At 63.0% G+C, this 14260-nt stretch overlaps 1 protein-coding gene across 10 annotated transcripts in view; it reads left to right on the forward strand.

The window, feature by feature from the left end:
* The first annotated feature begins 501 nt into the window (after positions 1-501).
* Positions 502-14260, forward strand: part of BRD1 (bromodomain containing 1) — a 34886-nt gene continuing 21127 nt past the window's right edge. For 7 of the 10 annotated variants that reach the window (XR_012324110.1, XM_033865815.2, XM_033865817.2 and 4 more), the window contains exons 1-3: positions 502-624; positions 3619-4996; positions 12601-12757. Coding sequence is in view for 9 of the 10 variants with exons in the window: in XM_033865815.2 (XP_033721706.1) it covers positions 3633-4996; positions 12601-12757 (1521 nt within the window). In the remaining variant the exon portion in view is untranslated. Of the gene's footprint in view, positions 625-1106; positions 4997-12600; positions 12758-14260 lie in introns of those variants that run through there. The other 3 variants (XM_033865814.2, XM_033865813.2, XM_033865812.2) reach the window with 3 other exon arrangements.

The raw sequence follows: 14260 nt of genomic DNA on the forward strand, positions 1-14260 counted from the left end.
CGCCACCTCCGATGATCCCCCAGCCCCGGGGTCCGGCGCCCCATCGCCCGGCCGGTGGCCCCTCTGGCCGGTCGCCCCCCCCACCTCTGCCCGTTCGCCCCTCCCCCAGGCCCTCCCCCCTCCGCACCGCTCCCCTCCGCTCCGCTCCCCTCCCCTCCGCTCCGCTCCCCTCCGCTCCCGTCCCCTCCCCCCGGCCCCGGCGGCGGCCGCGCGTCATGGCGGCGGCGGGCGGGGCGCGTTTCGCACGCAGCGCGCCGGGCGGAGCGCTCGCCGCATTGTTTGCTTCGCTGGGGAGCAAGCGAGCCGGCCCGGGCGTCCGAGCAGCCCCGCGCCAGCGCCCCGTCGCCGTCGCCGTCGCCGTCGCCGCCGCCGCCGCCGCCCGCCGGCCGGGCCCCCGCGCCGGGCCTCCGTCCGGCCCCACCGCCCGCGCGAGCCGCCGCCCGAGAGCCTGCGGCCGCCGAGCCGAGCCGGGCCGGGCCGCCGCCGCCAGGAGCCCGCGCCCAGAGCGGCGGCGGGCCGGGCCTGCGCGGCCGTTGGCGGAGGAGCCGCGGGCGCCATTAGCGCCGCCTCGGCCGCGCCGGCCCCCGCGCCCGCCGCCCGGCTCCCGCGGCCGCGGCCCCGAAGGTGAGTGCGCCGGACGGGCCGGGGCCGGGGCCGCCGCCTTGCCCGCCTCTCCCGCGGGCCGCCGCCGCCGGCCTCTCGGTGCTGGTGCCGCCGCCATGTTTGGCGGCCGCCGTGGCGGCGCATTGTCCGCGGGCGGCGGGCGGCGGGGCCGAGGGAGGCCGCGGTGTCAGGGCGGCGGCGGGGAGGCCGGGGAACCGGAAAGGAGAGAGGCCGGCCGAAGGGGAGGCCGGGCTGTCGAGGCGGGGAGGCCGGACCGGGAGGCTGGAAGGCCGGGCCGGGCGGCCGGGTCGGGTTGGGAGGCTGGGCGGCCGGGAAGGAGGGAGGCCGGCCGGTGGGGAGCCTGGAGGCCGGGCAGGGAGGCTGGAAGGCCGGGGAGGGAGGCCGGACCGGGAGGCTGGGCGGCCGGGGAGGCCGACGGGGAGGGAGGCTAGGCTGGCAGGCGGGAAGCCGGACGGGGAGGGAGTGCGGGCTGTCTGGGCGCTGGGGCCCGTCCCGCCCGCCGCGCCTTCCGCCCGGCCGCCCGGCGAGAAGGGAGCGGGCCTGGGTCTCGGGTCCGCCGGCCGAGCGTTTGCCCGAGGGTCGCGTTATGTAACGGACGCTCTGGGCACGTTGAGCCCGGACGGGAAACTCCCCGTTCCAGAGCCGCGTTTGAAAGACTCGAGGGGCGCGCGGACCCGGGCCGCCGCCCCCTCCTCCCCCCATCCCGCGCTGAGAGCCGGTGGTGGACTCAGCGGCCTCCGGGGCCCTTTGGAAGAAGTAACTTGACTGAGGTGTAATTTACGGAGGACGCGCGCGCTGCGGGTGCGCAGTGGAGTTTTGACGAAAGGCCGCGCCCCCGTGGAGAAGGCGCCCCCGTGGAGAAGGCGCCCACCGCCCGGGAAGGGTCGTGGGTGGAGGGCGCTGCGTGCACTCACCTGCCTGCAGTCCCGTCCCTGCACGAGGGTGTAAGTGGCTTGTCCGAAGCCAGGCGGGAAAGGCACTGATTGAGAAGGTGAGCCGGCCCCGGGTGCCGACTGCCTCTCTTACGGCCACATGGTTTTTCAAGGTGCATCTATCAGTAGGGTCTGGAGAGGCTGCTGATCGCCTTCTCGTGGGTACGCTTGTCCCCGCGCGGAAGGGTCAAGTGTGGGTGGAGCCCGAGGGCCAGAGATCGGGAAGTGATGGCCGGGTGAGGTGGTCTGCAGAGTGACCCGCGCCTCCTTTCCCTGTCACCATCTAGCTTTCAAGTTGCGGAGCTGCACGACCGTTAAGTGCTGTTCTGCGGGTACTAAGTGTCCAGAGCTTCAGTGCCCTCTGGGAGAGCGTGGGTTTTGAAGGGCCGATTTTGCTTAGTACTGTTGGTTCTCTGCTTCCGAGGAGAAAATTACACGTTCGCTTTGCATCTGCTGAGTAACCGACTGTCGCTTCTGCCCCACCCCAGTAAGGACCCCTGAAGCTGTGCGCTGTGCCCTGGCGCACCGGCGTCCCCTCCGTGCAGGCTGCGGTGCTGACAGTGGGGGGGCCGTGCCCCTCTCCCCCAGAAGGGATGGCGGGGCCAGGGCTAGCTGGGCAGCGGCTTGGCTGACCGCGCAACAGGAGTCCAGGGCTGCGTGGGCCCCTGGAGACCCCCGAGATGCAGGTGAGCGGCGGGTCGGCTGCTCGTGCTGTTTTCCGTGCCTGTCAAATTGCACGTAAAACGTGGATTTCTGTTTGACAGAAGAGAAAACCACAATCGGAAGGGTCTCTCTTAAAAAGTGCATTTTTAGGGTCCGCTGGGGTTTCCGCTCGGGTTTGAGACAGAGAAGCTGGCCCTGGGAGGGCTTTTCCTGGAGGCCAGGTGGGTCGCTGTGCGGAGGCGCCCCGTGCCAGCTCCTCGGGGCTCCATCCCGTGGCGGGCCTTGGGCTCCACCTTGGAATGTTGTCAGCCAGTCTCTTAAATGTTACTCTGCTTCCTGTTAGTAAAATGTGGTCGTTTGGAGGGAGGAGGGGTCCTTGTCATCAGTTCCTGAGGTGCCACCCTGCTTGGCGGGCAGTGGTCCAGAGTCAGGAGTCATCACACGAGTGAGTCCTGTAGTAGATGCGGTTGGTGGCAGACGGCGGACGTCTGAAAAGAGCAAATGCTCATAAGTCTCTGTGGCCCAGATTTCGGGCACCTGAGAATGGGGGGGCTGGGGGCGCCTCTGTGGGCGGCGCAGGGGGTCTTGGGGTGGCCCTTGCTGTGGCAGGAGGTGGGCCCGGCACTGTGGTCAAGCCAGCAGCTGAGAAGTGCTCTGAGGGGCAGGGCAGGTGGCTGGCCCGTGGGGGCTTTTCGTGGTTGCCACTCCTGAGCCCTGTAGAGGCTGGGTGGAGGCCTTCCAGGGGTGAAGCCTGCCCCCAGGCCAGTACGGGGCTTCCCTCTTGAGCCCCGGAGTGGCTGGTGGCCCTGTGCCCTAACACGGTTGTGGAGGACGCGTTCCTCGAGAGGATGGACGGGGCTGTGGTCAGGCTGCTGAGGCTTCCAGGCTCCCTAGGGGTGCTGACGGGACCTCCACTTCGGGGCTCAGGGCTCTCTCCTGGGCAGCAGTAGTAGGGGAGCCAGGGGCCAGAGCCTGCCGGGGTCCAGCCCTGTGTGTGTGCTGTCCTGAGCTCAGGGCTGCGACCCCTGCTTGTGAGGGATGTGGCCGTCGGCTCGGTGACCTGTGGATCCAAGAAGGTGACTGGTGAGCAGTGGGCGTCAGCATCCTGGAAGGACTTGTCATCGCGTGTGCCTCTGGGAGCCCCTCTTCACCGCCTGCCCTCTCCTCTGGTCCCGGGAGTCCCTGGGGAGGGGCAGCCTCGGGGCAACGGGCTGTTGAAGGTTGTTGAGATACCATTGTGAGTCCCGGGATGAGTGATTTTGGAAACCTCAGAGATAGGTTTGCCGGGAGTTTTGTTTCGATTTAGCACGAGTTGCTTAGGTCTGCCCAAGCGTACCTGGTGGCTTTCGCCTCTCGTGTCCTCTGTGTGGAGTTAACGTGTCCTCTGCGTCCGTTTCAGGGAGTCAGTACCAAATGAGGAGGAAAGGCCGAGGTCATCGCGCTGCAGCGAGGCACCCTTCCTCCCCCGGCAGCACTAAGCACTCCCCCACGCGAGAGACGCTGACCTACGCGCAAGCGCAGAGGATGGTGGAGATCGAGATCGAGGGCCGCCTGCACAGGATCAGTATTTTCGACCCTCTGGAGATCATATTAGAAGATGACCTCACTGCTCAGGAGATGAGCGAGTGCAACAGCAACAAAGAAAACAGCGAGAGGCCGCCCGTGTGCCTGAGAACTAAGCGGCACAAGAACAACAGGGTCAAGAAGAAAAGCGAAGCCCCGCCCAGCGCGCACGGCGCCCCCACCCCGGCCAGCGCGCTCCCCGAGCCCAAGGTGCGCGTGGTGGAGTACAGCCCCCCGGCGGCGCCCCGGCGGCCCCCCGTGTACTACAAGTTCGTGGAGAAGTCAGCCGAGGAGCTGGACGACGAGGTGGAGTACGACATGGACGAGGAGGACTACGCCTGGCTGGAGATCGTCAACGAGAAGCGCAGGGGCGACTGCGTGGCGGCTGTGTCGCAGGGCGCGTTCGAGTTCCTGATGGACCGCTTCGAGAAGGCGTCGCACTGCGAGAAGCAGAAGCAAGGGGAGCAGCAGTGCCTGATTGATGAGGACGCCGTGTGCTGCGTGTGCATGGACGGCGAGTGCCAGAACAGCAACGCCATCCTCTTCTGCGACATGTGCAACCTGGCGGTGCACCAGGAGTGCTACGGCGTGCCGTACATCCCCGAGGGCCAGTGGCTCTGCCGCCACTGCCTGCAGTCCCGGGCCCGGCCGGCTGACTGCGTGCTGTGCCCCAACAAGGGCGGCGCCTTCAAGAAGACGGACGACGACCGCTGGGGCCACGTGGTGTGCGCCCTGTGGATCCCCGAGGTCGGCTTCGCCAACACGGTGTTCATCGAGCCCATCGACGGCGTGCGGAACATTCCCCCCGCCCGCTGGAAGCTGACGTGCTACCTCTGCAAGCAGAAGGGCGTGGGCGCCTGCATCCAGTGCCACAAGGCCAACTGCTACACCGCCTTCCACGTGACGTGCGCCCAGCGGGCCGGCCTCTACATGAAGATGGAGCCCGTGAAGGAGCTGGCCGGCGGCGCGGCCACCTTCTCCGTCAGGAAGACCGCGTACTGTGACGTCCACACGCCCCCGGGCTGCACCCGGCGGCCCCTGAACATTTATGGGGACGTCGAGGTGAAAAACGGCATCTGCCGGAAGGAGAGCTCAGCCAAAACGGTCAGGTCCACGTCCAAGGTCAGGAAGAAAGCGAAGAAGGCCAAGAAGACGCTCCGCGAGCCCTGTGTGGCCCTGCCGCCTGTGTGCGCGCCCTACATTCCCCCTCAGAGGTAAGCGTGGCGGGCCCGGGCCTGCTGGGAGGGCGCGCAGGGTCTGACCGCGTGCTGTCTGTGCGGCCCTGACGGTCCTCTCCAAGGTGGCCTCCTTCAGTCTCCGCTTCACGGGAGCATGGATGTTGCAAAAGACTTGAGTCTGTGAGACGGGGAAGTCTGTCTGGTTTCCTCGATGCCCGCGCGCGCCCGCGGCCACACCGACTGCAGCCACCCCGGCCTGGGGCCCCGCGGCGCCCCAGGAGTTGTTGTCATTGACGCGACAGAACACCGTTCCTCACCCTGCTCCCTCCCCAAAATTTGGGAATCTTGTGGGATTTTTAAATTTGCTGGAAACTTAAGCAGCGTGGCTGGGTAAGGCTGACCCTGGGGCAAAGATCAGAGTGGGGCGACAGGAGCCGCGAGGCGGGAGGTGCTGGCCTCCTTCCTGTCGTGGGACACGCTTTCTGGTTTTCCTGGTTCTCTCGTGGTATCGGCATTGCCTGGGCAGTGTTGGGTTCTTTGCCTAGAGCTGTGCGCGGTGGTGGGGTCAGGACCCCGCTGGCCACCCCCATCCCTGGACTTGTTTCCTCCTCTGCTGGTTCTCCTTGGTACTGACTTGTGCTTTTTATCTTGTTGTGCCTGAGAACGCTCTTGTTTGGAGTACGAGGTAAGTGGCTCGATGAACTTCTCTCCGCGTGTGGTTTGGGAGAGACGCAGACACTTGCTTGAGCTTTGAGGAAGTGAAGCCCTGTATGGGAGGGCATGGGTCTCTAGAACAGTCTGGTTAAGAAAACAAAGCATCAGCATGATGAAGGGAAGACGTAAGTGGGTGTCTGCTCCCGAGAGCGGTTCTGGGATGTTGTCAGGTCGTGAGATGTGGTGGGAACTGCTACTGAAGAAGTGTGACCTTTTTCCCAGAATGACATTTTTTTGTCTTTACGGAACAGTACCTCTGTTACAGAATCAGTAAATTCAAAGCGAATACAAAGTGCTTATAATCCCTTTTATCCAGAGAAGCCTTCTGTTAAAATCAAGGTGTCTCTTTGCAAATAAGCCAGTCTCACTTTTAAAAGACAGTTTCACTTGGATTTCTACCTGTAGGTCAAAAAGTATAGGATTTGTATCAAGAGCTTCTATCTAAGAGCCCGAAATTTTCAGCTTTACTGAAATTGAAGTAAATGAAACAAAAAATGTGATCTAGTAAATTGAAAACCCAGAAGTCTGAGGTGCTGCCTTGTCTGTCCAGCCCTGCCTGGTTCCCGGCCCCAGGGTCTGCCAGCCCGTCCGCAGGAGAAAGCATCTGCGGTTGGGAAACATGGGTACCTGGAGTCTGAGATGACCCGGTCTGGTGGAGAGGACGACTTGCTTTGGAGTAAACACTTAAGCTCAGGTGACGGAGCTGATCCACGTGCTGGAGGAGTAGCTGGGCCATGCTCCGTCTTGTCCTTTCCTAATTTAGGAACAAACTGTGACTTCGGTTTGGAGCAGACGTAAACGGCACACCTGGATGAGTGCTCGCGGCCACAGGCTTTGCTGTCAGTGTTGCCCAGAGTTTCCGGGAGACCCTGACATCAGACCACCCTGTGGCGTGTCGGGGCAGGTGCTGGGAGGCCCAGGCTCACAGCCACTGCTCTCGTCCCGAAGCTGTGGCCTGAGCTGCGGCTGGGCTGCTGGTCCCGTTCTTAGGACCCAGGCACAGTGGCGTGTAGATGGGAGTAACGCTCCATGCTCTCCACGGCCTCTGGCTCAGGACCCGCCTAGAGCTGCCACCAGGGTGGTGGGCGTTCTGAGCGAGCTTGGGAGCTGGCCCGGGGCGGGGGGGCTGGAAGAGGGGCTCTGGAGATCTAAGAAGAGGAGGATCCCCCTTATTCCCTGCAGAGAGGAAGGAGGGTTGGCTGTGAGAAGGCTGGGGGTGTGGCAGGAACTGTAAGTGATTTTGTGACTTGAGGAGTTTAAAAGCTTTCAAGTAAGAAAGATAACTCAGACCAACTAATTTTGAGATCATAGTCTGTTCTCAACAAGAGGGAGATGGTCGGTTTAATTTGTTTTATTGTTTAGTGTTTCTGAGCTACAAAGATTACTTTTCTTGTCTCTCAATAATAGACTCCGGAACAAAGATGCGGGTGTTCTGAGGCTTCGCCCACCTGTTCGAGGACTCCGAGCCTGTGGTCAGGCCGGCTGGCTGGGGCGGTCGAGGCCTTGCAGGCTGCCGCATGGCCAGGAGTGGCGCGGGCGCGTTGATGGGATGCTGTGCTCTGCCCTGGGCGGGTGGGTTGGGTCCGGCGGGGTCCTCGTGGCTGCTCGGTCCCTTTGCCTGTGAGGGTCCAGCCTTCAGCGAGGATGAGCTGCTCCTGAGCAGTTGTCCCAGTGGCGTGGAGCTGTGCCCGCCTGTCTGTGTCTCTCTTCCTGCACCTGTTCTCAAACCAGAATAATGCTTTTCCCAGCCCAGAAGCAGCATATTTAAAGTTGGGGGAGATACGAAAAGCCAGGGCTGAAGAAGGGAGAACAGGCGTGTGTTCTCCGTTTTCTGGCCTGCGCTGGTGCTGTGCTCTTTCTTTGTTAAGTGTTGCCTTTTCCTCGAGTAGCCGCTCTTCTGATTGGATCCTCTCTGCTTCTTTGTCCATTCCCTCTGCTTCGTGAGGGGAAGGGCGGGGCCAGTGGAGGTGGGCACCGGGGAGGGGCCAGGCCAGGTGAAGGGACTCATGGAGTTGGAGCCACCTGGGTCCCTTGGGGTAATTAACCTGGTCACTGTGCTCTCTCTGGTTGCGCTATGGGTGTCCCAGTGTATCTGGGGAGGAGGGGCCTCGAGGGAGGAGCATCCGGCCTGGCCTCGTTGATACGCGTGTTCCTGCGTAATGAGCTGTAACCGGAAGTGCGTGATGAGCATGGAGGATCCGGGTCACGGCTCTGTCCCCTTGAGGGCGCCGCTGGGACACCAGCTGAGGACGGCTGGAGAGCGGGTGCTTGGGAGCCGTTGGGCAGACAAATTTAATGCCTGTTGAACTTAACAGCAAGAAGTTTGCACTTGAGTTTTGTATGTCTTTTTTCATGTTTCTGGCAGTTAAGTTTATTACGTGTTATGGAAGTTCTCATGGGTTGTGGCCTGGGGAAATGGGAGAAGCCTGTCAGCCCCTGCAGGTGGGAGCCTGGCTCTGGGCGCCCCGTGCATGTGGGTGCCACCTCTGCTCTGTGGGCGCCGCCGGGCAGCCCTCCCGGGCAGCCCTTCCGCCCGCCTGCCCGGGTCCTCGGGGAAGGGCTGTTTAAGGAGCGACTCCTGGAGAGAAGCCCTACAAACCCAGCCAGAAGTCAGAAGTGCGGGTCGTGAAACGCACGCGGTGTGGAGAAGCCGGGCCGCGTGTCCCGCTCCTGCAGGTGTCCCTCCTGGTCACGTCGGGCGAGCCCAGCGGAGGCGGCCTTGGCGGCTCGTGCCGCCTGATGTGGGGCCGAGCAGTGTGTCTCCCCAGAGCTGCTCTGAGTGTTCTAGTTCCGACCCTCCTGTGGCTTCGTTGCTTTCCTTGGTTTTGAACTGGGGGCTGGGGGACTGGCGTCACCCCGGGCAGGTCCCCCGTCCCGGCTGCCAGCTCCGGCCTCTGCACCTGCGAGGGCCCTCCTGGGGCGGGGCGGGGAGCGTGGGAGCGCAGGGGAGGACTCTGGATGCTTGCCACATGTCTCCGCTGCGTCGCGGGCTCTCCTGACGCGTGTCAGCCTCGGGGATTCCTGTGTGTGTAGGACTGAAGCGAGTGCTGAGCGTGGTGCTGTGGGCCGCGCCCCGTGTCCCTCAGGCGTGCGGCCCCCTGGCTGGTGCCCTGCTCGCTTTACCCCCGCCCCCCTCCTCCTGGTGGTCTCTGCTGGGCCCGGCCCTGGCGTCACCCCCGCTCAGCAGGCCTGCTGTGCTCACACGTCCCGCAGCCGCGCATCCGGGCGCACAGAGCAGGCCCGGCCCACGGGGAGGGTCTGCCGAGGTCATGGGATCCGGCAGTTTCTGGTCGCGTTCACCGTATCTGCTTCCGCAGAGATGGGGCGGACGTGCATTGAAGTTCTCTTCCATCCTAGCACTTGGAGTCGCTGCCTGGAGTGGATGGCGGGATGGACCTTGGTGCTTTGGGCACCCTCCCCCTCCAAGGCACAGAGACCGGCATTGCATCTCGTCTTGTCTTCATTTCAGTTTCAGTTTTTTGTTCAGAAATAACTTCAAATTTATAAAATGTTGCAAAAGTCGAAAAAAAACCCCACCCAAACGCTCTTTACCCAGAGTCCCCTCTTGCCAATAACCCGTTTACCCTCTTGGGGGTGGTTTCCACGCGCCCCTGCGTGTCTCCCAGGGTGGGGCCGGCCTCCCCTGGAGGCTTCCTGCCTCCAGTCAGGACCAGTCCCACTCAGCCTCCTTTGATTTGGGCATCCCCAGACCTCTGTGTCCCCTGCGACAGGCCTTCGCGGCTCACAGAGGTGTGCCTGGGACTGCGGGGCCCTGCGTCCCCACCCGAAGGGAGTGGCGTCCCCTGCCCCTTGGTGACCGATGTGTCACCAGTGCCTCTACCGGATGATTTCTGCTCTTGATTTTTCTGGCGTCGGATCCGGGGTCCGGGGGCCCCTGGAGGCGACGGCTCCTCTCCACGTGGCCTGTCGCTCTTTTCTTCCTGGCCTTCCTCCCCGCGAGGGCTGGAAGGGAGCATCCCGTCAGCAGGGTCCTTCTCTACCCGCCGGCGTGGACCGGGAGGTGTGGGTGTCAGAGGGGTCTGCCCTGTGGGCCCGGGCACTGAGGTGGGCAGCTCGAGAGGGGTTTCTCAGGAAAGGAGGCTCTGCCCAGCTGACTGTCACTGTCAACCTGCTTAGTGGTCGAGGGGAGGCCCCCGGGGCGGTCGGCCACCTGGCCTTGGCTGTGTGGCTGTGGCCGTGGCCATGGGTGCTGGTGAGGTCTGGCTGGGAGGTGTGGATGCGGTCCTGGGGCTCCTGCCTATGGTCCATGCGGTCGGGCGGGGGGCACCCCGGAGCCAGTGTGGCCCAGAACCGCTTCCCTCCAGAGGCCGACTCCAGGCTCCTCGGGTCTGGCGGGTGGACTTCACTCATGTGCCCCGACCTCCCAGCTGGCTGAGCAGGTGTTGAGAAGGGAGGGTGGACCCCGCTCCCTGCAGACGCCGGCGGGGTGGCCCAGGTGCTCCTCCAGTGTCTGTGTGTGTCAGGTGGGGATGGCTTTTAATGCCATTTGTGCCTGTTTGTCGTGACTTTTATATAAAGATTTTAAAAACTAGATGGTTACGTTGTTTATCAAATGTAGCCAAAAAAAAGAAACAAACGTTAAATGACCACTCGCTTTTGGGACCCCTCCTGTCGCGTCAGCCCACCACTCGTCGGTCACAGCAACCGCTCGTTGTAGATGGGGGTGGGTTCCTCTGGTTTTCCTGCCCGGGGGGCTTGCAGTCCGGGGTGGGCTTGGGCGATGCCCTTGGACGCAGTGCCAGCACGCCAGAGTCAGTCCCAGCTCTCCCGGTGGTGGGTCTCTCTCTTCCCGGGCTCAGCTTGTGGGTGGCAGGTTGTTTGGCTGTGCTCATCACGTGTTTTTCCTCAGCTTATCTTCTCATTCTTTTTTTTTGGCTGCATTGGGTCTTCGCTGCTGCGCAGGCTCTCTCTAGTTGCGACAAGCGGGGGCTACTCTTCGTTGCAGTGCGCAGGCTTCTCACTGTGGTGGCTTCACTTGTTGCAGAGCACAGGCCCTAGGCGTGTGGGCTTCAGTAATTGTGGCACGTGGGCTCAGTAGTTGTGGCTCACAGGCTCTAGAGCGTAGGCTCAGTAGCTGTGGCACACGGGCCTAGTTGCTCTGCGGCATGTGGGATCTTCCCGGACCAGGGCTCGAACCCGTGTCCCCTGCACTGGCAGGCGGATTCCTAGCCACTGCGCCACCAGGGAAGCCCCCATTTGTTTCTTTACTAGTCTTTTTAGAGAGCACGGTTCTGGTCTTGTTGAGACTTTCTTGTGTGTTGTTTCCCGTTTCATGATTTTTTGCTCTTTGTCTTTCTTTCCTTCGCTTTATTGAGATTTAATTGACACATAACATCGTAAGTGCGATGATTCGAATCACTTCCATGTTGTGAGTGTTTGCAGGATGAGGTCGGTTCGCTCATCCTTCACCTGCCGTGCTGTTGCTGTGGTGGGGAGAAAATGGAAGCTCCCCTCAGCAGCCTTCCAGGGCGCTGCGCGGCCTTGGGGCAGTTGCCGCCACCTGTGTGCGGTCCTGGGACCTTCCTGTCTTGTCTTTTCCTGACTTCTTCAGTGGGGTGCTCAGCACATGACGAGTCAGCCTTGTATCTGTGCTGCCCCATTTGACTGTTGCAATAACTGAGTGCGTGTTAGAACACGCGTCTGCGTGTGTAGAGACCCCCGAGCTCTGTGCGTTAAGATGCATGCACTTTGCTGCCCCTCCGTCAAGCCGCTGTCAAAAAGGTGAAAACAGCCCCCAACGGAAGGGCGACTCCGGGGTGCCCAAGGTGAACACAGCCCCGTCCGCAGACGAGGAGCCCTGGGGTCCCCGGTGCCCTCTGCTAGAGCCATCATGGGACAGCGGAGATGCTCTGGCCGCTGCTGGCAGGCATTCCAGCCTTGCCTCTGGTAGCAACGCGTGACCAGGTGTCCCGAGCGGGTGGGCCTGTGGGCACGCTGGGGCTTGGGCTCTGCGTCTGCCTGGCTGCTCTCGCTGACCCCTGGCCTGTGCTTGGTGTGGAGCTGCCCCTTTGGTGGATCTCCCCCGGGCACCCTGGGCAGGGCTGCCCTGTGTGGCGCGTGGCCTTCGGCACCGAGGCTCGAGCCGCATCCACTGCTTGAAGGAGGAGGACCGTCGTGGGTCTGGACGCGGCAGAGCCGAGGGTGTCGGCACAGTTCTGTGCAGCTCAGGATCGTGCTTTTCAAAAAATGTGCTCTTGAAATTCCTTAATTTCTGACCTGAAATGTTGACGTTTGGTGCACAGTGGGGAAGCCTCCTTGTCCTGTCGAGGTTCAGTTCTCGGCTGCCCCGCTCGTCTTCCTGAGGATGTTTCAGCAGCAGGGTGACGGCAGGGACCAGGAAGCTGTCCTGCTGGCTTCCAAGGGTTTTACGCCGTTTTCGCGTCCCCTCGTGCAAGTGTTGTTACAAATCCTTCACGCTTTGCAGTCCTTGAAAGGGTGGAGTGTCGCAGGCGGCTTGGGGACGCTCACGGTCGTTTTGGGGAAGGGTAGCTGCCCCCCTCCGCTGCTTCTGCCTCCATTTATGCCATTGCTTTCCCTCTTGAGGGGACCAGGGCGCCACGGCCCCGAGCCCCGTGAGAGTGGGTGACTCTGCAGGGTCGGCCACACCTGGTGGAGGTCGGTGCGTGTGGATGTGCGACTCAGAGGAAGCGGAAACACCCAGGGCTCCACCCGTTTTTCTTCTTAGACGTGTGCTCCAAGGGTCGCTGGAGTGACCACGGGTGGACGCAGCCTGCGGGTAGGCGGAGAACCAGGGAGGCGGTGGTGGCCGTGAGGGCACCGCCGCTGAGAGGTGCGGTGGGATGCACGCGGTGTGTTAACAGTAACGCTGTGGTTTCTCGTTTCCATGATGAGAGCGCACCATTGTCTTGCTTTACAGCTAAACTCTGAGTTTTTCCGTGTTCTAGATTAAATAGGATTGCGAATCAGGTGGCCATTCAGCGGAAGAAGCAGTTTGTTGAGCGCGCCCACAGCTACTGGCTCCTCAAAAGGCTGTCGAGGAACGGAGCCCCCCTGCTGCGCAGACTCCAGTCCAGCCTGCAGTCCCACAGAAACACGCAGCAGGTACGTGCCCGCGCCCCCGGTGTCCCTCAGCCTCCAGTGCCGCCGAGGAGCTCGGAGGAGGCAGGCTCAGGTGTGTGGCCGGCCTCTCGGGCTAGGGGACCGCGTGCCGGCGTTAGCCCGGGGGGTGCAGGCAGTGCCTCCGTCTGCCTCTTTCCCGACTCTGCACGCTGGGATGCCTGCCGGGGGTGGAGCGGCAGGGGACAGGGGGCGCCGTGCGGGAGCGATGTAACTTGGGGGCCATGCCGAGGGCGACGAGGGCCAAGACAAGTGAGGGGGGGAGCAAAGAACAAAACCAGACTAGCGCTTACGTCTTAGCGGTTGATCTGCGTTCATAGACCCATCTGGTGTTGTAGAGCGTTTCTCTGAAAGGATGGATTTAGAAAGGAAGGGGTCGACTCTGTGCGATGCCCCAAAACAAGCAAGAGTCGTCTGCCCGTGTGTGCTGAGGGCGCAGCCTTCTAGACTCGGGCGCACAGCGGGGGCCCCCCCCAACCGGTTCCCGTTGGATCGCTTTGGCTCCCGCCGCGCCCTGAAGGCTCTGCCGTCTGTCCCTGTGCATCATCAGTCAGAGGGGCCCGGGCGCTGCGTCCGGCATCTGGGTTCCTGGCGTGAAGGGAGCTCCCTCCGCTGAGTTCTGGTCGGGGCAGAACTGCCTGGCAGCTGTGAGGGTCCCCATCCCTGGGGTCCCCACATTGAGGGAATCAGCCGCTGTTTTCATCCCGGTGTTTCGGGAGTTGCTGCTTCCCGACTGCTGTCGCTTCTCCTTGGTCCCGGCGTGAGGCCCGGGCTGAGCGCTGCCCTCTCCACCTCGCCAGCGGCGACGTCCTTGCTAGGGAGCCCCTTCTCTCGATCTTCCCAGTCCTGTCGTGCTCACAGCGTAGGTCATTGAATGTTACTAACACACTTAGACGCTCAGTTTGACGTCTTAAGGCTTTCTGGAATCCAGAGGAACCGTTAAGATCCTGGGCCTCTGTGGGGTGGGCCGTGTCCCCGACCCTCCTCCATCCCTAGGAAAGGAGGCACCGCAAGGCTACAGGGTGTGCTTCTCAGACCCGCTGCCCCCGAGGGTGTGCTGTTGGGGCCGTCTCTCCCCTGGGGGTCCTGGTGCCCGCAGTGCCATCTGAGTCCCCTCCCCCGAGACGTGGCACAGGCCTCTGTGCAGACGCAGTGCTGCCGCCCTTGTTTGCTCGGGTGGACCTTGCACACCAAGCGGCTCCCTGAGCCCTGGGCTGCGGCTACGGTGGACGTGCGCACAGAGGGGCCGGGAGGTGCCGCGTCCTGAGCCCTGCTGGCCTGCCGGGTGCTCAGCTGTCCCGCGCCCGCCTGCCCCCTCCATCCAGCGTCAGGACCGCTGACTGCTTGTGTTGGTCGTGCTGCCGACCCTGCGGGCCGGGGGCGCCCGTGCTCACCGGTGGGGGCCTGGCCCCTGGGGCTCACCCTCAGCCTTCCGTCAGACCCGGGCCTTAGTTAGTGGCGCCCTGCGCGCTCCTCCCTCCTCTGCAT

The sequence above is a fragment of the Tursiops truncatus genome, chromosome 11 (assembly GCF_011762595.2).
Source record: "Tursiops truncatus isolate mTurTru1 chromosome 11, mTurTru1.mat.Y, whole genome shotgun sequence".
Classification (NCBI taxonomy): Eukaryota; Metazoa; Chordata; class Mammalia; order Artiodactyla; family Delphinidae; genus Tursiops; species Tursiops truncatus.